This window comes from Malaclemys terrapin, chromosome 23 (genome assembly GCF_027887155.1).
Source record: "Malaclemys terrapin pileata isolate rMalTer1 chromosome 23, rMalTer1.hap1, whole genome shotgun sequence".
Taxonomy (NCBI): Eukaryota; Metazoa; Chordata; order Testudines; family Emydidae; genus Malaclemys; species Malaclemys terrapin.
In genome coordinates, this window is record NC_071527.1 from 8,369,213 (window position 1) to 8,389,943 (window position 20,731).

The following is a 20,731-nucleotide window of genomic DNA, read 5'->3' on the forward strand; positions in this document are numbered from 1 at the left end:
GGGCGCTGGAGATGCTGGGTTCGAACCCCACCCAGGGCGGCATGTCATGCTCATTTCTGCCTTTTACGCTGGGCCCAGCCAGGCCCCACGGTGGGAGCCAGCCTGCCCTGTGCAGCTTCCTAGCCCGGCTGGCCAGACCCAGGAGCGTCAGCTCAGCCTCCTCCATAGCAACTGCATCTTCAGAGCACCTGGGCTCCAACCAACACTTGTTCTGCCCCAGGCCTGACCCTGCCATGTCTACGGGGGCAGAACTTGGGGGGGCCTTCAGCATTTACTCTCCCTTCCCCCCCTCCAGAGAGCCCAGAACGGCAGTACCTTCGGTAGAATCCCCGCTGAACTCACCGACGGCCACAGAATACCCTGCATGGGGAGAGGAGCAGAGGGGTTTGGCTCCCGCACCACTCAGCCCCTGGCCCTTCTGTCCCAATTGTTTTGGTTAGGCCCTATATCAACACTGGGCAAGAGGAGCTGGCTTCTCAGTGACAGGCTGATGGATTAAAAGGGAACCACACAGAAACACTCCTCAGCTGCTTTGCTCTGCCCCGGAGAGGGGTTAGTTCCTTGACGGGGCCCTGGGTGACGGGGTTGGGGGCTCCGTGACCTTGGCAAGCCTCAGTCCCTCTCCATGCCTCACTCACCCATCTGCGCCAAGGCACAGGCCGAGTCTGCACTAGAGGAGCTCCCCGGAGCAGTTCCCTTAGTTACTGTCTGTAAAGCACCAGGGAGCAGCAGGGGGCTGGGAGGCAGGGACTGGTAGCTAGTGGTTGGATCAGGGCAGGGCTGGGAGTCAGGACTCCTGGGTTCGATTGCCAGTTCTGGGCGGGGAGTAGGATCTAGTGGTTGGAGCTGTGGGAAGTGCTGGGAGGCAGGACTCCTGGGTTCTATTCCTGACTTTGTTGCGTGTCCTTGGGAGTAGTACAGCTTCCATTTCCCCAGCTATAAACAGGAACGCCCCCAGCCCCCCCATGAGGAATACCCCTGCCCCATCTCCCCCAGCCCACAGCAGGTGTCACCATGCACCCCTGCGGGGGGGGGCACTCGGCGAGCGAGACCGGCTTTGGGCACGTCTCTCCGTTTGGTCCTGGGGAGCAGCACTCAAGTCTCAGCTCCTGAAGCTGGCAGCACAGCCAGGTGCAATGCCTATGCCCAAGCCTGGGGAGCAGGGACCGCCCTGGGCAAGGCCCAGTTCCCCGTCTTCCCTGGGCGAGACTGCCCATGAACCTGCAGTGAGGAGCCTCGGTCTGCTGGGAGCTGGGACAAGACCCCCGGCTCGCTTCCCACAGGCACCTAGAAGGGGTAACCCGCCAAATACTGGGGGCCCTCTCTCTACATTCAGCTATCCCCCTCCCCCACCCAGAGGGTACCTTCCCCCATCAGCCGGGGCACTCACCCAGATAGCTGTCGTCATAGTTGGGGGCGGCCTGGCGTGTCTGCAGCTGCCCCTGGGTGTCCAGGATTAAATACCCAGGGTAATAGGCCTCCTTGATCTGCTCCTGCGTGGCTGAGATCACCTGGCCTGGGGGGAGATGGGGCGGGTGGCTGAGAGTCCAGCACTGGGGGAACAGGGGAAGGAGTGGTACCCCAGGGAGGGGTAGAACAGGGAGAAGATGGGAAGGGCAGTAGCGGGGAGGGGAGGGGGGGGAGAGGAAAGATGGTGGGGGAGGGGAAAGACTATAGGGAGGGCAGTAGCCGCTGGTGGGGGAAGGGGAAAAGCGGTGGGGGAGGGCAGTAGCAGGGGGAGGGAGGAAGGGAAAGACGGTGGGGTAGGGCAGTGACTGGGGGTGGGGTGAGGGAAAAGACAGTGGGGAGGGCAGTAGCTGAGGGTGGGGGCACTCACCTTGCCAGAAATAACTTCCAGGGCCTCCCAGCAGCACTCGCCCCGTCTGCAGAGCAAAGAGCCAGTCAGAGCCACAAGGCAAGATCCTGCCTGGGAGTTGGGGGGCAGGGGACAGATTATCCCCAGTGGGGTGTCGCTGGGTTCACCCCTCCCCCACCAAACCCCTACTGCTCCCCCCTTGGCCACAAGGGAGGCAGCTGGGATGAGCAGGTTCAGTGTCCCCCGACCCCAGAGCTGGGGAGGGAGGGCTCCCACAGAGGGATAGCAGAGTGGGGCAGGGCTGGTGTCTGCAGGCCCAGCTGCGACGGGCAGAGAGGGGTCCCGTGCTGCCCCCTAAGGAGTCGGGGAGACACGGGAAGGGCTGCTGCTCTCTGTGTCCCCTTGGGCATGAGTGACACCACCGTAGACCTGCCCTGGCACCGGGGGGGGGAGGGGGGGAGAGAAGCAGGCAGAGACCCGCCCAGCTGGCCCAACAGGGCGATGCCCTGCTTGTGGGGCACGGGGGATGCGACCGGGATGGGCCGGAGGTATTGGGGGGGCTCCTCACAAGGCCCCACTCCCAGCATCCAGCAGCTCCCAACACGCAAGGTGTTGCACATAAGAACATGCTCCCTCTAGGGGGCACCCACAGATAGGATAAGGGACCTGCAACTGCTACCAGCTAGGGGAGCGCTCCCGTAGGAGGTGCCTGTTTGTGGGTCTGGGCTCGAGGCGCAGCTCTGTGGGGCGGGAGGTATGAGAGCCTACAGTCCGGGACCCAGCCCCCCAGCCCCGCTCAGGGGGGTCTGACTGCAGGAGGCCCCGGTGAGGAACCCAGCTCTCCCCCATACACATGCTGGGGGCAGCAGGCAGGGGGCACTCTGCTGCTACCAGAGCTCAGGGGCGCAGCCGCATGGCATCAGGGCCTCTCACCTTGGTGAACTCAGCGCTAAAGCCACCCTGGCAGTAACCCTGACCCGCCACCGAGTTCAGATCTGCAGAGAGAAACACCAGTGAGGGGGGAGCAGTGGGACGGAGGCCAGGGACTCGGGGGGGAGGGGAGCGGGACTGGGAGGGGGGTAGGGGGCTCTGGACACCAGCACCCTGGGGTGGGACTCTGGGCTCCCAGCCCCCTGCACCAGCCACTAGGCTCTTCTCCCTGCCTTCCCAGGTAACGCTGTCCCCACTCACTCTAATCCCATCCTCTGGGAACGTGTGCCCAGCCCAGCGCTGGGGCTGTGAGGGAGGCCTGGGATGGAAAGATTTCCTGGTTACCCCTCAAAGCAGGGGTTATCTGCTGCTGGGGGAGCCAAGGAGTTTGGGGTCTCCTGCCCACTGCCCCCCAGCCCAGCCCCAGGAGGGGGCATTAAGGGACTCTCTCCCCGTTCCCTGAGCCGGTACCTGAGCGGCAGGGCGAATACTCCACGAACTTGGTGAAGTTGCTGACAGACAGGTAGCAGGTGCCAACGGGGTCTCGGCCAGATTCTTCCTTGAGGGTGCGCCAGCTGTACAGGGGGGCGCAGGCCTGGGCAGGGACAAAGCAAGCAACAGTTGGGGACAGGGGAGACCGAGCGACCGAGGCATAGGAGGCCCCGTTACCTGATGGTGTCCACCCACCTACTAACTACCCCAGCACATCGTGGGGCCAGGCGGGAACCCCCCTGCCCCATAACCAGGCAGAAAATCAGCCCCAGCCCACCCCTGGGGGGCACTACCCAGCCGGGGTCCTCCCGGGCCATTCTCACCAGGATGGAGCTGCCGTGGGACCGCACTGTCGCTCCGAACCATTGCAGAGATTTGAACTCCACCGGCGTCTGCCCGTCCGTGCCATTCCCGCTGAAGTCGTGTTGGCGGGACCCTGTGGGGAGGAGCGTGGTGGTGGTCACTGCCGGGCTCCACGACTGGCACCAGCTGCTGCCCCCGCCGGGGGCCTAGGACACAAGGCTGAGCTGCCAGCTCGGCCCCGCAGAGGGCAGCGCTGACCCAACACGCCAGCCAGCTAATGGGTGCAAACTCTGTGGGACAGCACGGCCCGGAGGCCCAGGGGCCCTGTCACCCGGGAGGGAGCTGTTGGCACGGGGGAGGGGACAGCGTGTTCCGAGCTGTCTCGAAAGAGGGCATTTGGCCAAAGTGTCCCAGGAAGGGACAGTCTCTCCCCTCCCCGCAGCCCTTGCCAGCCCCAGTCAGGTCCCGCCTGCCGCCCACAGCCCCCCTCCCCCTGAGGTGGGTCCCGCCTGTCACCCGCAGCCTCCCCTTCCCTCCTGGCAGGTCCCACCTGCCACCCGCAGCCCCCACTTCCTCCCTGGGTGGGTCCCACATGCTGGGGGCTTCGCTCAGCTTTGCTTTAAGGAAAAACACAAGCAGAGATGAATTCTTGGAAGAGCAAGAACCCCATCTCCCACTACATGTACCCTCCACTACCTGCACTGTACCCCTGCCCCCAGCCACAGTCCACCCTGCAATCCCCATCCCCACACTGCACCCCTGCCCCCAGCCACAGTCCACACTGCAATCCTCACCCCCACACTGCACCCCTGCTCCCACCCACAGCCCATTGCAACCCCACCCCCGCACTGCACCCCTGCTCCCATCCACAGCCCACACTGCAACCGCACCTCCATACTGCGCCCCTGCTCCCACCCACAGCTCACACTGCAACCCCCCCACTGCACCTTTGCCCCCACCCACAGCAACCACCTGCCCCCTCCCCTGCACTCCTACCTCCACCCACTGCCCCCCACAAACTGTGCTGCAACTCACTCTGCCCCCTCAGCCCCACCCTGCCCCCACCTCCTGTACTGTAACCCCCAGGACTTCTTCCCCCATCTGCCCCGTTCCCCCTCCCATAGCCCTCCTCCCCTGCAGCGCACCCCCTGCCTTTGCCCACTGCCCCCCACATTGCCACACTTCCTGGGGGGGGCATCCCCAATCCCACCCCACATGTCTCCTGCATCCCCCCTTCTTTCCCCTGGGCCCTGCCCCATCTTGGCTCCAGGAGTGAATGAGCCCAGAGCCACCTGGTTCATCATTAACTACTTATCTCAGGGTGAGGGATCACGGCCCCAGAGCAAGAGGCCATGTGGCTCCAGCTGCTGGCAGGGTGCCGAGGGGGAGCGGAGCCAGGAGAGCCTCTGGAGACGGATCCGTCAGCGGGGCCGGGAGCCAGACGGGCCACGTCTGGCTGGAGCGAGAACAACGTTTGGTGCGAGCTGCGCGGGGCGACAGCTCCCGTTGGGCCGCGTCCTGCTCTCCGGCCGTAACGTGATCGGCCCAACCAACGAGCCAAGGAAAATCCCCTAGCTGCGAGCCAGCCAGGGCCCCATCCAAGCCGGCCCCTCCAGGGCACCGGCATTCCTGCAGCCGGGAAACCCCGCTCCAGGTCACCCCAGCCAGGCGCCAGCTCTGCAATCCAGCCGCAAAGCCCTCGCTTCCCTTTGCAAAGCTGGGTAAATATTTGTCCTGGGCCAGAGTGAGAGGCAGCCAGAGCCCTGCCCACGTGGGTGGGAGCAGGGGGTCCCTCACCCCTGCACAGCCTTTAGCCCGGGATCCCAGCTCCCCCTGATGGCACTGACTGTGCCACAAGCTCCCCTCCTGCCCCCCGGCCCATGGCTCGGTCCCCCGGCCTTGCACTGATCACTGCCGTAGGACCCAGCACGTCACCCCTGGGGGAGCGACAGCAGGATGGATGTGCCCATCACAATGGCAAGACCAGGACTTTGCACCCCACCTGTCCCCACGCAAAGTGATGCCAGGGCCTGAGCTGGAATCACCCAGTTAAAACCAGGAGGATGCTGGGAACAGGCTGGCTGCCATGGGAACGCAGCCGCCTCTGGCGGGGCGCGGTGACAGCAGATGGTTGTTTAGGAAAGGAAGTGGCGAGGAAACACATAGCGGGAGACGTGGGGGGCACAGGAAACATCTGAGCTGGGAGGGGCCAGCACCACTCCAGCACAGCCCCATCCTGGCAGCGCTGGGGGGCTGGGCTGGCCAGAGGAGCCACCCCCTGTGGCTGGGATTACAGCTTATCTGGGCTCTCCCCTACCAGGAGCACTGACTGCCAGGCCGCTCAGCCTCCCCTAGCTAGGGGTTGGGATAGCCTGGGGCTGACACCCTCCCCAAACCTGCCTCCCACCCCAACCTGATCCCCACCCCCAGCTCCACCTGTAGCAGGTGCTCAGGGGGCTGGGAGCTTGGCCGGGAGGGCAACGCTCCCTCCGGGGGGGGGGACGGGGACTAGGGCAATGCCCCATGGGACCAGGGCTGTTCCCTCCCAAGGGGATGGAGTGCTCTGGGTGGAGGCAGGCGCAGTGCACTCTGGGAGCAAGAGACCCCAGAGGGGAACAGCCTTGTACAGCTACAGCAGCAGAAAAATCCACTTTGGGGCCTACCGGAGGTGGGCACAGCAAGGAACAACCAGACTGGAAGTGCTGGCTGTGAGGAGAGCCACCTTGTTCCTCCAGCAGGGGGCGCTGTAGGGAGCAGAGCAGGAGCATTGGCTGTGGGGGGAGCTCGCAGCTACTCCAGCCCAGCCTCTCCAGCAGGGGGCGCTGTGAGACTGGATGGGAATGCGTGGCAGACGGCACTGGGATGAGGGTCGGGTGCCATGGCCCCAGGGTGGGGCTGCACTGCCAGGTCCCTGGGCCCAGCCAGCAGAGGGGGCGGGGAGACGGTAGCAGGTTCCCCCCAGCTCAGGTTTCTCCAAGGCAGAAAGTCTCTGACAGGCTGGTGGGGGTCGCAGGGGCTCAGTCCCAGGTCAACTCCGGCTGCAATAGCAGCTTGCAGGCCAGCTCCTGGCCCCACATGGAGCTGACCAAGAGCAAAAACCATCCCTCAGCTCTCAGCTCCCGTTGCGCAGGCAGGCCAGGGCACCCAGCAGAACGGGGCCCGATCCCCCTCGGCACCGCCGCTGGGCTGGGTAACAACAGAAACCGCCTGGCTGGGGCGGGAGGAGATGGGCCTGGGCTGGGGAGTCTCATGTGGCAGCTTTCGAACCCAGAGGGGGCTGACCTAAGGGACAGACCACCTTCAGAAGGGCACAAACCCTGGGGGGAAGCGGAATTCTCCATGCCCCAGCCCCATGGGATCCCCCGATCCTGCTTAGGGCCTCAGGGCATCACCCCTACATAGGTCATCTCATGGACAATAGAGAATCTCAATCCTGACCCACAGCCCCCACTATCCCAGCCCTCAGCTCCACACCCTAGCTCTGCCGGTGCCCCTCAATCCCGACCCACAGCCCCTTGCTATCCCAGCCCTGGGCTCCACCCCCTAGCTCTGCCGGTGCCCCTCAATCCCGACCCACAGCCCCTTACTATCCCAGCCCTGGGCTCCACCCCCCAGCTCTGCCGGTGCCCCTCAATCCCGACCCGCAGCCCCAGCTATCCCAGCCCTGGGCTCCACCCCCCAGCTCTGCTGGTGCCCCTCAATCCCGACCCGCAGCCCCAACTATCCCAGCCCTGGGCTCCACCCCGCAGCTCCGCTGGTGCCCCTCAATCCCGACCCACAGCCCCAGCCATCCCAGCTCTGGGCTCCATCCCCCAGCTCCGCTGGTGCCCCTCAATCCTGACCCTCAGCCCCCTGCTATCCCAGCCCTGGGCTCCCCCACACCCAGCTCTGCTGATGTCCATCAGTTCTGTTTGACAGGAGACTGCCCAAGGGGAGGAGCACAGCTGACAGCCCCCCCCCCCCCCCCAGCTGCTGGATTGAACACACTGGCCCCTCCCCCCATGAGGCAGATGCGCCCCTTACCTGTCTGGTCAAATTCAATAGGGGTGCAGCTGCTGTTGCCCCGGTGCCAGGGGCAGTAGTAGACGGCCCCGCCCTGCGTGACATTGGGCTGGCTTGTGTTGGCCTTGGGAGCTCCGACGAGGATGCTGATACTGCTGGGAAAGGGAGGAGGAAAGGGCCGTGAGTCGGAGACGGCAGCTGAGCTGGGCCCCTCTCCCCCAGCCACCCCAGGGTCCCTTCCCAGTTCCCAGGCTCCCTGCAGATGGGCCATGAGCCACTGCTCCAGCGCCCGCCATGCCCCCCGCATGCTCCATGGGCATGGCTGGTACAAGGGACTGTGGGAGCTGTCTGCAGAGCGCTGGTGATTGTTCTGCAGGTGAGGTCGCTGTCTGCATGCCTGAGACCCCCTGCCCCCGGTATCCCCACTGTGAGCCCCCTGGAATCACTGCAGGAATTAGCATAACCAAGCTGACAGCACAGGGGCTGGGGGATGCCCCATCTCTTCCCCTGCTCCCGCAAGGGCTGGGGCTGCCTCACTGGGTACCGGCTGCAGACTCACCGCATGTCAATGTGCCATCCAGGAGGCTTGTCCCTCCCCTGGGATGCACCACCCATCTTCTCCCCAGGAGATTGATACCGCCCCTCAGCACAGCTATGGCACCAGCTCCCTGGCCCCAGTGCTGTGGGGGGCGTCGGAGCTGCGCCGCAGTGACCGAGCAGCACTGTGGGGGGCGTCGGAGCTGTGCCGCAGCGACCAAGCAGCGCTGTGGGGGCGTCAGAGCTGCGCCGCAGTGACCGAGCAGCGCTGTGGGGGCTTTGCAGCTCTACCTCAGTGACCGAACAGCGCTATGGGGGCGTCGGAGCTGTACTTCAGCAATCGACAGCACTGTGGGGGCGTTGGAGCTGTGCTTCAGTGACCAAGCAGTCGGAGCTGCGCCGCAGTGACTGAGCAGCGCTGTGTGTGTGGGGTGGGGGTCGGAGCTGTGCTGCAGTCACCGAGCAGCGCTGTGGGGGGCTGGTCCTTGGGACGATCCCATGGGAAAGTGATGGGGTTCGTTCATTAAGGAAAAGCCAGCAGGAAGGAAACAACCAGCCACGGTCTCCGCAAACACTGGCTGCCTGTTCCTGATAAGGCCAGGAGGGCACAGGGCCAGAAAGCAGAAGGACCAGAGCTATTTAAAAAGGGACTTGCTTTTAAGAGAGGGGAGAGAATTGTTGTGGGGGTGGGACGAGACTCCAGAGCAGCACCGGTACCCGCTGGGGTCTGGAGAAGCAGGACCACTGGGGGATGGCAGCATCGACAGGGGCCCGGACCCCTGCTTTGAAACAGGGCTGAACCGCTGCAATGACCAGGTGGCTGGAGGGGTAGGGCGGAAGTGCTCTTGTGAGAAGACGCAGGGATTTCCCAGGCCTGACCTCTCCTTCAACAAGGGGCAAATCAACAGCACGGGACCCCTAGCCACTGCACTGGGGCCAGCACTGACCGCAAGGGGAGAGCGCCCCCCACTGAACACCCCAGCTTGCTTCCTGCAGCACAGCGCCCCCTAGCCACTGCGCTGGGGCCAGCACCGACTGTGAGGGGTGCATCACTTATAGAATGGCCCAGCCTACTCCCTGCAGCAGAGCTCCCCCTCAAACCCACTCCTCATGCCCCCCAAACCCACTCCTCATGCCCCTCCCCTTTCCCCAGCTCTATCGCCCTCTGCACACCCCCTCCCCGTGGGGCCCCCGCACTGAGCTGCAGGGTCTATAGCCGACCCTTGTCAGTGCCTGGAACAATGGGCCCTTGTTGTGGGCATCCAGGTGTGCACAGAGCAGTTGCGTGGCTGCGATTCACCCGCCAGGGTCCAGCCAGGCCTGGGACAGAGCTGAAACCAACCCCAGACCGCAGGCCCCTGTGAGGAAGAGGGGCGGGCCACTACCGCCAGAACTGGTCCCAACCACTGCCTCCGTTGGGACAGCGACTGGCTGCCGGTCCCCACCACTTAGCCCTCCGGCTGCAGCTGGGACCAAGGCACCAGAATCCCTGCCCCAGGAACCCCAAAAGAACCCGATTCCCTGGATTCCAAGTCCAAGGCCCCCACATTCAACAGGAGACTTCCGTCCTCCGGTGCGGCCACGATTCCCGACTCGCAGGGACATGCCGGCCTTTCCCACCTCACTTCCACATCTGGATCGGGCACCTCCAACTCCTCGGGATGGGTCTCTGCACCAATGCCATGAGCTCAGCTCCCCCCCCCCCCCCAAAAAAAAAAAACCACACTCTCAGCAAGGCCACCTCTAAGCCAAGTGCTCCCTAAACTCCACTGGCTGGGCAGCGCTGCCTGCAGGTGCTGGGGCGCAGCCTGACCCCACTCCCCATGGCTGGACCCTCTATCTTCTGTAGGGGGTGGCATGAGAGGGCTGTGGGGCCAGTATCCTCCCTACTCAGACCCAGGTTATCCCCCGGTCCCATCAGTCTGAAGGGTCAGCTTAGGCCCTGCCCAACACAATGCAGAATCAGCCTCTGTGACACTCTGTACCTCAAAGCAGCACCCTGGACCCCCATATTCCCCACGGTGATATGACTGTGATGTTTCTGGTACAAAGTCTGCCTTAGGAGGTACCGTTTACCAAGTCTTGATCCATTGAATATTAATAGCCTATTGGACCCAGAAAAGGAAAATGGGGAAAGAATATGGGAGCACATATGGGACTGTCTCCTCACTGGTCACTTCGGCAGAGTAGCTGATTCAGATCTGTGCACCCAGACACACAGCCTGTAACTCAGGTCCAGAGAGGGAACTGTGTAACTGGCTTTACGGAGGGGAGCAGTCACACAGCTAACTTCTCGGGGACAGAGAAGGGGGTGACAGAGAGTTCCCCAATCCATGCCCCAGTCTTCCAGGACACTGGTCTTAACATGCTTGTGGAAAGGAATTGTGTCTCTTTAAGTCAAGATGCAGCTCCCATGCCTGGAACAGCCAAGAAGTTGAGTCCAGGGAGCGTTGTCTGTGAGCATGCAAAGGACCCGGCTGGCAGAGGGGAGGGGTTTTCCTCCAGGCTCGTAAGACACAAAAAGTAGCTGAGGGAAAGCTGCTAGGACAAGATGCGTCTGACCAAACAGTAAACACTTGTAACCCAGAAAGCACAGGTCCCAGCCCTGTAGGAAAAGGAGTGGGGGAGGTCTCAGTGCTGGGAGTGGCAAACACAGGGCAAGCCCGAGAGGGAAGATGGATTCCTTGCATATGTACAGTCCTGGGGTTGGGAGACATCTCCACAGAGGGCCAGCCAATAGGCAGAATGCCCTACCTACATCCTCACCTCACCAGACCCTGCAGTACCAAATCCCCAAGGTACGAGAGGCTCGAGAACCCATAGTGAAGGGAACACTGAAGGGAAAGAAAAACCAGTAACTGAACACATGCTAAGGTTCCGGAAGGAGCTGAAAGACACAAGGGATATTGAACAACCAGCCAGTCTAAAGATCTTTGTAAACACCCAACTGCGTACCCCCACCACCTGCGATGAGGTGATGTACCTCAGTTTCCCCTTCCATGCAGCAGACCAGGTTTATTATGGTTTCTCTGTTGTGATAAACTTCAAGCCTTCTTACAGGTACTAGCTGAGAAGCAGCATTACATATGGCCTCTTAACACAGGGTGAGCTTTTATTTACCACTCCTAGCATGTGCAAGATCTTTCCCCCAAAATCATGCATATCGCACTCTTTTTCTGGGGTTTGACAGTGCCCATTTTTTTGTCATCAGGTTTAACATTAACAACACATTTTTTTATTATGAGGTTTAACAGTAGCACCAAAGATACTTGTAAACATCCTCTTTCTGTGGTTTAGTCTCAATAGATGCCTGGGTCTGCTCAAAGGCATCAGCTAGAGACGCCGTCTCATCCACAGTTTTCATATTGTTGTCCCATAGACACTGTTTCACATCATCTTTACGTATGCTTAGGAAACGCTCCTGAGCAGCAGGGCCAAACACTTGTTCAAAACTTTCAACACCTTTTCCCCTCACCCATTTTCCCATCAGATCTTTCATCCTGTTTACATATTCCCCATTACTCAGACCAGCACCCCTCTGAAGGTTTCTAAATTTCACCCTCTGCGTTTCAGAGGTGATCTGAAATCGTTTCACAACTATTTCTTTGAACCTGCAGTAATGTAAAGCATCCTGAATTGGCATTTCATTGAATACATCCAGAGCTTTACCAGTTAACTTTGCAATCAGGGTGGGGACTCTCTTGTCATCGGGAATCTCATGAATTGTGCACAGTCTCTCAAAAGCAGTAAAATATTCTGTGACATCGTCTGTCTCTTTGTATGCAGGACACAATTGGTCCCGTTTGTGGACTTTTGGAGAGATGGGAATAGTTGGGCTTGGTAGTTTCTTGATGAGGGGACCTCAGAGCTGTGGGCGGCAGGGGTACCCTGCAGCCTCCAGCTGCTGCAGGCAGCAGGGGCCCTGGCAGTTCCAGTCATGGCTGGGGGGGCCCCGAAGCTCCTAGCCCCCACGCAGCTGCCTCGCTGCAGGCGGTGTGGGCACCACAGGTCCCCATTTTGTCACAGATATTTTTAGTGAGTCAGGGATAGGTCACGGCTTCGGTTCATTTTTCTTTATTGCCTGTGACCTGTCTGTGACTTTTACAAAAAATATACATGATAAAATCTTAGCCTTAAGTGTGATGTGTCTGGTACAAAGTCTGACTTGGGAGGTGTGATTGAAACGTGATCGATTGAACATTACTATCCTGTTGGATTGTAATGTGCTAGCATTGTATGGGAAGTTATGAGGTTTTGCTATGTGTGTGTTACTGAAATATGTTGTGAGGTTGGGAACGCCCACAGTAGGCCTTTCAGTGGCAACAAAGGAGCACCTAGTGAGACAGATTTACATCAGCACCAGCCTGACATGTGTCTCTGGCCGGATAAGGGGAAACCACTCTCCCAGTGGCCAGCCCAGAGACTCCTCAGAGAGGGCATTTACACCCACGCCATAGCAAGGATCTTCCTAGCAGCTGGAGGAAAGTTTAAAAGAGGGACAGTGACATCATCACTTTCCTCTCTCCTCCCCCATCTCAGCATCTGGAAGACAAAGACTTTGAACTGGGGAGATTGGTCCCAGGCTGGGAAGGAAATCCAGCCTGTGTACTGGGAACTGTGAGCTGCTGTAACATCTCTTAGGATGAGAGACTGCTTGATTCAAATCTTGCTTAGTCTGTTAAAATTAGAATTTAGAGCAGGGGTGAGGAACCTTTATTCTATTGGGGGCCACTGACCCACAAAAAAAAATCAGTCACGTGGAGGCGTGGGGCTTCCCCTAGGCTCCGAGGTGGGGCCAGAAATGAGAGGTTCAGGGTGCGGGAGCGGAAGGACTGGGGAAGGGGGTTGGGGTTTGGGCTCCGGCCGGTCTCGCGGTCAGTGGCAGGGCTAAGGCAGGCTCCCCCCCATGCCCTGGCCCCATGCCACTCCCGGAAGCAGCCATGATGTGGCCATGTGGCTCTGCGCTGTGCGCGCTGACCATGCCCGCCTGCAGCTCCCATTGGCTACGGTTCCCGGCCAATGGGAGCTGCAGGGGCGGTGCCTGCGAGCTGGGATAGGCAGACACAGACTCAGAGCTTTCTTGATCGCCCCTGCACTTAGTGGCTGCAGGGGCACCCTCGCTTCCCCCGCAGCAGGGTGAGCCGGTGCTCGCAGCTCCAGCCCCATGTGGGGCACCGAGGCTCAGGGCTTCCAGCCCACAGTGCAGATACTTGCCGGACGAAATTAAGCAGGGGGCAGATCCGGCCCATGGGCCAGAGGTTCCCCACCCCTGATTTAAACTGTGTTTCTAGTTTTATTTCTTAGGTAACCAACTTTGATCTCAATGCCTGCTACTTATAATCACTTCAAATCTGTCCCTCTGTAGTTAATAAATCTGTTTTATATTTTACCTAACGGTGTAGTTTCTTTCGGTTGAAGTGCTCAGGGAATCTCAGCTCAGGTTAACAAGGGCTGTTGCAGATCCATACCCTTAGTCACAGTGGCAAATGAATTAATGAGCTTGCACTGTCACTGGCATAGCAGTGTGAAAGACAGCTCAGGCAGGAGAGTTAAGGGGGTACAGCAGTCCCACAGTTCCGGGTTGTACCCCGGGGATCCCATCATAGCCTCCCCATGGGAACTCGTACCGAGAAGCTGCGGGACCCCTTGGGGCAATACCTGCCCCCTGGCACTCATGCCAACAGGTCAGATAGAGAACACAGTGCCCGGAACAGCAGGAGATGCCAGGCAACCCTCAACATCAACCAGCAGCACATCCCACCCTGCACCAGCCTCAGCCCAACATGCACCCCCACCTCCCCAAGGGCTCAGGTGTGGGTGGGAGGATGAGGAGACGGGGGTTCAATTCCTGGCTCTGCCTGGCCTCCCTTTGTGACCTTGGGCACGTCACAACCTGGGCCTCGGCTTCCGTCAGTAACGCGGGAGAACCATCCTTCTTGTCTCCACCCTACTTGTTGTCTCTGTAGACTGTGAACTGTCTGGGGCAGGGACTGTGTCTGTCCATGCAGCGTCTGGCACGAAGGGGCCCCAAGCTCAGCTGGGGCTGCTGGGCGCTCCCCTTAGACAAGCACCTTCTAACCGGAGCCAGGGAAAGCAGGTCCAGCTTGGCTGGGTCCATGCTGGCCACGAAAGCCCCAGTGCTGGGGGCTCTGGGCCTATCACCACACAAACGGGGCTGGCGCTGCAGTGGGCTGGCAGCACCTCAGTGGAGCAGGGGCTGGGGGTCCAGGCACAGAGCAGCTGCTCCATCTAATCCCAGGGGGAAGCTACCAGCCTGGAAGGGCCAGCTCCAACTCCCGGGGTGAATGGTTTGGTCTGTAAAAGGCAACTGACTTGCTGTTGGCGAGGGCGCCCCCCTAATTATTGCCCCCTCCCCCACGTAGGGCACAGAAAAGGGGGTTAAAAGCAACAAGCTTCTGTCTGCAGCTGTGAGTGTTGGGTCAATCCCTGCAGAGCGAGAGGGCGCCCCACAGGGCAAAGGGGCAGGGCAGAGAGGTGCCATCCAGCCCTTGCAGGGCACCAGGCTCCTCCCTCACTAGTGACCATGGCCCTGCAGTAAGGGAGGGCACTTCACAAGGGAGAATCTGACTGGGCAAGACCTGAGACATGGTGAGAGTGGCCTACTGGTTAGAGACGAAGTCAGGACTCCTGGGTTCTAGCCCTGGCTCTGGAGGGTGGGTCTAGTAGGTTGGAGCAGGGGGAAGTAGGAGCCAGGACTCCTGGGTTCTAGCCCTGACTGACACAGACTCTCCATAGCCTTGGGCACCTCACTACTCCTCAGTTTCTCCCCCATGAGCTGGCCCCACCTCTACTAGCCTCTAGCAAGCAGCCGTGTGGCTTAGTTCACAGCTGGTTTGTGCTTTGGGACCCTTGGGTGCCATGTAATAATTATACTGAAAGGAAACGGACATGCAGCTCCTGGGCTTTCTGCACACAATAGGCAGCTAGAGACTCTCAGGCCAAACGAAGCAGTGTGGGCCTCCCCTGGAAAGCTCTGCAAGAACTGGCTGCTCCCTGGAGCACGAAGCAGGCTCCCGGCCACCCTGCAGTGCTGAGGGCGCAATCAGTGCTCCCAGGAAAGCCACGCCCCGTGTCGATCTGCCTCGCAGGGCAGGGAGTCACACAGGCACTCAGAAGACGCAGACACAGCTCTCTTCCTCCCTCTTCCTCATAGCTGGGCACCAGGGGAAGCTCCCTGCCTTTGCCAGCCAGGCCCCAGGAGCAGCAGACCCCTCCAGGATCTGGTGGGTAGGGGGTCCCCCAACGCAGAGCTCAGGGGGCCATGGCACAGTGGCAATGCCCCATGTAAAATCCCAGCTGCTGGGGGCACACTCCCAGGGCACAGCCTGTCCCCCCTTCTCTGGACCAGACCAGGGCTCCCCTGCTGGCTGCGGAGGGGGCATCACTCTGGGTCTCCCCTCCAACCCCACATCAGGCTCTCTCCAGAGCCGGGGTGCAGGGAATGGCTGGGCACCTTCCTGGGAAGCCAGGGAGTCTGGGGGCAGCCGACTCCAGCTGCATCCCTGGACGGGCCGGGGCTGGGAGTCCAGCCACGCAGGGTGCTCCTTGGCGTGGGCTGAGCCGGGAGTTCCTGGCTGGTGGGGAGCTGGGACCTGGCTGAGCCGGGTGCTGGCAGGAGGGAGAGACGACGTTAGCTGGAGCCGGCCCAGGGCCCCGCAGCCGAGGATACCAGTGGACGGTTCTTCCGGCTGGTGCTCTCGGGCCTCTGCTGGCCTCAGGGTTCCTGTACGGAGCGAGCCAGGCAGCTACCTGAACCCGTCAGAACCAGGCCCTGCCCCCACCCCGCGGCGATGGCACCAGCACCCACACTCTGCTCAGGGTGGCGCAGGGCCGGGCAGTGCTGCTGGCCCCCATAGGCAGAGATCTCGACCCATGTGCCCTTGGAGCCCCTATTGCCCCTCCCCGTCAGGGAGCCCCAGAGCTTGGCCTGTTCACACCCGATGTGGATGGGGAGTGCTCTGGCACATAGGCGCCGACTCGGGGGGTGCTACAGGGCTGCAGCACCCACGAGGAAAAATTGATGGGTGCTCTACACCCACCAGCAGCCAAGCTCCCTGCCCCAGATCACCTCACCTCCGCCTCCTCCCCTGGGCACGCCGCGTCCCTGCTTCTCCTCCCAGCGCTTGCCGCTGCAAAACAGCTGTATCGCTGTGGGAGGGAGCGGGGAGGAGCGGGAATGCGGCATGCTCAGGGGAGGAGGTGGGGCCGGGGCGGGGATTTGGGGAAGGAGTCCAATAGGGGCAGGGAGGAGGCAGAGTTGGGGCGGAGACTTTGGGGAAGGGGTTGGAATGGGGTGGGGCAGGGGTGGAGTCGGGGCAGGGACAGGGTTGAGCATCAGGAGAAGTTGGTGCCTATGCTCTGGCATCACCCTGGGCAGGCAGCTCCTCCACTGCTCCCACTAGGGGTCGGGGGCTGGCAGGGAGACCAGGCCACAGCAGACTGAGCCTTCCTGGGCATGCTGCAAACAGGACCCTCGGCCCTGGAGAACAGCTCCCATCCGCAGCAGCTAACCAGGCCCAGCCCACCCCAGCCGCTCTCCCCTGTGTCCTTGCCACATGCTGCCCCCTCAGCTAGTCCCTCCGAGACAGGGTAGGGCCCAGCAGAGCTCCTGACAGCACTCAGACCACAGGCCCTGCCACGCCCTCCTGTGCTTTACATGGGTCCCTCCTGCACAGAGCCAAGGCAGGTAGCGCAAGAGCTGGTCACTCTGCCAACGTGGATCCTGCCCCATGACAGAGTCCCTGCGCTGGCCACGAACACACAGCCCTGCCAATGCCCTTCAGTCCTGCCCCCCAGCCTCCAGATCGGGGCCTCGCGCAGTAACCAGGAAGCAGTGAATTGAGGTGTTGCACGTTGAGAATGTTTGTCACCCAAGGAGCTAAAGGGACATGCCCGACTCTGCACCCGTGCTGCCTGGCATTGCTATCAGCACTGGGGTTACGGTGCCAAAGGCCCCAGTCAGGAGCAGGGTCCTGCGTGCCAGGGGCTGCACAGACAGTCCCCACCCCAGGGTTTGCAATACACAGGGCAGACAGGGTACAGCAGGGTTGAGACAGATGGGGGTTGGGGAGACAACAGGTGACAAAATGAACAAAGCTGAGAAGGGAAGGGGAAGGGTCTCTGCTGCCCATGGGCCCTTCCTGGCCCAGCAGGGATCCTCACAGTGGGGATCACATTTACAGGGTAGTGTGGACGGGCCGGGGCTGGCGCAAAGGGGCTGGGATCCAGGCCGGCAGGGCCGAGGGCTCGGAGATCCAGCAGATCCCACAGATGGGGCAGGCTGAGATGGGGAGGGCCCTAAAGGCAACGGCAATTCAGCTGGTGTCTGATGCAGCCAAACTAGTCCAGGATGCCACAAGTCCAGGCCAGGCACAAGCCCCACCCAGCTCTGCAGGTCCCGGGGGGAATTGGACCTGGAGGGAGACCCGCTCCCCTCAGAGTAAAACCCCCTCAAAGAGCAGCCAGGGGCCCCCAGCAGTGGCTTTGGGGAAGTTATAGAGGGTGACCCAAGGGTGCCAGGACCTTTGTGGAAGTGTGTTGGGGGATGCAGCCCCTCCTGCCCTGCAGCCTGTGGGGGCTCAGCCCAGCTATCCCAGGGTAGCTGCAGGCAGCACAGCGAACCCGGCCCGGGACAGGCAGGGGTTTGGGGAGCCTGTCCCCTCACTCTCCCCCAGCCAGGGGAGCTGGGCTGAGCCTGCCTGGCTGGCGAAGGAGGGGAAGACCCTGGAGGCCTGGCCAAGGCAGGAGATCCAGCAGAGCAGAGGCTGGGCACAGCAAGGGGCCGGAGGCGGGTGGGTAGGCCATCAAAGGCCCAGACTGAGCCCTCCGCATGTCTCTGAAGGGGGAGGGGGCACCTGTTGTTTCTTTCCCTGGAGCCCCCTCCCCCGCCCCCTGGGAATGAGCTAGCCTGGAGAACAAAGGCAGCCCAAGCTCCTGCTGGCCCCCACACCCTCGCTCCAGGAGCTGGTGGGAGAAGGGCAGGCCAAGGGGCTGGGGGGAATCTGCCCCAAGAGACAGGGGATGTGGGAAGGGGCAAGAGGCAGGATCCCTGGACTGGGGGGCACAGGCACCATGGGGGCGAGAGACAGAGCTGCCCCCCAGCACCCACAGATGGGGGGCTCAGGCCCAGATTGTACAGCACCTTTGGGTTTGGGGGGCAGAGTTCCAGGGCCTGGACCCTACAGCCGGCCCATGGGCACCAGGCTGGGCTCCGGTGCTGCAGCTTGCGGGATGGGGATGTTACACCCCCCATCTGGCCTCTTACCCAGGCCCGATTGTCTCTGCCCGCCAGCTCATGCCCTCTGCTAACATGTCCTCGCCGTGGGGCTCTAGAGGGGCCCAGGACTGCCCCACAGCCCAAACCAAGCCCAGGATCCAGGCTTCAGCCGCCTGGAATGGGACCCACCAGAACCCGTCTCCGCCCATGCTGACACACGGGGATCCCCAGCCCAACCAGACCCAGCACCCTGGGAGGTGTCTGTCATGGAGACAGATCTCAGCTTAAAGGTGATCCAGGACCAGAACCGTGGCTCTGCTTTGGGCCTGATCTCCCATTAGTGGAGAGGAGAGAGAGGGAAGTGAGGTCTGGTGGGTTAGCGCAGGATGGTGGGGGTGGGTGTTAGGACTCCTGGGTTCTGATCCTGACTCTTGACACTGAATCACTCACAGCACAGGCAAGTCCCCGCCACTCTCTGCCTCAGTTTCCCCTCCGAAGTAGGGCTGATAACCCTCCCCCTCCCCTTCCCTGATGGGCTGGAGGATTCATGAGAGCTGGAAGATCACTGTGAACACAAGACACACCGGACACCCTCAGAGCATCACACACAGCTGGCCTCTCTGCCTCTTTCACTGCTCCAAGTCCTACCGCCTATTAACCCATTCACACCCAGGCACAGAGCCCGTCCCCAGCAGCACAGGGGAAGTATCTACACAAAGCTGGGAGAAAGGGGCCAGAGAATGCTTCATGGGTTGGCAACAGTGCTCAGGGGTGCCAGCAGCTCAGTAGAGAGTGGAAAGCCCCAGAGGGCAAATGACCAGCCAAGCCCCGGGGCAGAGGGTCTGGATCCCATGTGGGGCAGCTTAGGCTAGCTGGGCCATGGAAGCAGCATGTTGGGTAGTGGGACCCCAGAGCAGACCCTACACACACACCCGCCCCCTGGAACACAGGGAGGGTTGAGACCCCAGAGAGCTCCTGTGTGACGTCCCCCTGACACCCTGCACCCGCAACCTTCCAGGGAGCTGAGCTTCCCAGGGACTGAGGCAGCATCAGGAGCTGGTGTTGGCTCATCAGCCTCAGGGTTGTGGCTGTCCGCCCCCCCCCCGCCCCGCCCCCAGTCCTTGGCTGTGCCCAGTGGGGTGGGCTCCTGACCCATGGCCGCTGGGCTTTGCTGTGCGGAGCAAGCTGTGACGTCTAGGGATGGGCCTGCTGATTCCCACGGCGCAGCAGCATGCGGGGGTGGAAAGAGCTGACCAGGATGCAGCCATCAGGGCCTTGCCTGGGTTTAGGAAAAGTCTGGCTTGTAGCGCTCGGGTGTGCCCGTGTGTGCCACTGCCCCTCACTGCCTGGCGCGGCACTGCTCACCCTGACTCCGTCCTAGGGTGGGATTCTCCCTTAGTCGGGACTGGGGCTTTCGGAACAGGGGGATCCTGGTTCTCTCCCTGCTGCCCACAGGAATGGCCGAGCAGCCAGGGCTGCCCATGGCACGGCTCCCCGGTGCAATCCCTTTCCTGTCTGTCTCTCCCTTTTCCCGTCTCTGCGCACTCTGGCTGGCAGCAGAAGCCGCGCAGTGAGTCAGGCTGTTCCCGGAGCCCTGGCTCCCAGCCGGCCCAAACCACGGAGCAGGAGCAATGTGTGAGCGAATGCTGCTTTCCCAGGAGAATCCCAGCCCGGATGCCGCCCAGCCTCTGCCCTGAATCAGCTGACCCAGTCCCCAGCCGGGACCTTGTGGGTTAGCAGTTGATCGTAACCACAACCCTTCTTCCAAGGGGGCTGGCAGGCCGACCTGCTCTCCCCATCTGCAGGGGCCAGCAGGTAAACCCACTCTGTCCAGAGGCACACTGTGCTGGGGAGGAGCAGGCTGCCATCAGCTGGGCACCATGCAGGGCAGCAAGGCATGCTGGGGATGATGCCAGAGTATATGGAGCTGCTGGGAGAGAGCAGAGAGACTATGGGGGCTCTATGGTCCATGGAGAGAGACAGGGGCTCTCCAGCCAGGAGCTGAGGGGCTGGGAGTGATTCAGTGCCCATAGTCAGTATCAGAATAGGCTCTGCTGGGGTGCTATGGTCAGTCAGGAAGTGCCCCCCTCTCCCCTGCGCGGGAAGGGGTGTGAACACCAGAGCAGAGATGGGCTGAGCTCCGGGCTGGGCTGCTCTGGTTGGAAGATCAAGGAGAGCCCCCCCCCCCCCCCCCCCCACCGCTTGCAGCTGGGTCCTGCACCCGCCTTGCCTGCCTGGGGGGTTCCCAGACCCTGCCTCCCCCTCCCCCCGGGATCCTGGACAAGAGCCCCTCTCTGGTGTGCCTCTGGGGCCCGAGAGCGAGAGGCTCTGGGAGCTCAGTGTAGTGAGTTTAGCAAAGAGACATTTCAGGGCTGATGGGCCCGGCCTCTGCAGTCTAGCAGAGAAAGTCTAAC

General features: G+C 61.6%; 1 protein-coding gene across 2 annotated transcripts in view; it reads right to left on the reverse strand.

Moving 5' to 3' along the window:
• The window catches only part of ITGA5 (integrin subunit alpha 5), a 54,691-nt gene that overhangs the window by 28,901 nt on the left and 5,059 nt on the right, over positions 1-20,731 (reverse strand). Inside the window, exons 2-8 of one of the 2 annotated variants that reach the window (XM_054012384.1) lie at positions 7,565-7,695; positions 3,562-3,674; positions 3,218-3,341; positions 2,750-2,811; positions 1,838-1,883; positions 1,391-1,516; positions 316-360 (exon numbers count right to left, since the gene is read on the reverse strand). In XM_054012384.1, the coding sequence (XP_053868359.1) occupies positions 316-360; positions 1,391-1,516; positions 1,838-1,883; positions 2,750-2,811; positions 3,218-3,341; positions 3,562-3,674; positions 7,565-7,695 (647 nt within the window). Of the gene's footprint in view, positions 1-315; positions 361-1,390; positions 1,517-1,837; positions 1,884-2,749; positions 2,812-3,217; positions 3,342-3,561; positions 3,675-7,564; positions 7,699-20,731 lie in introns of both variants that reach the window. The other variant, XM_054012383.1, reaches the window with a different exon arrangement.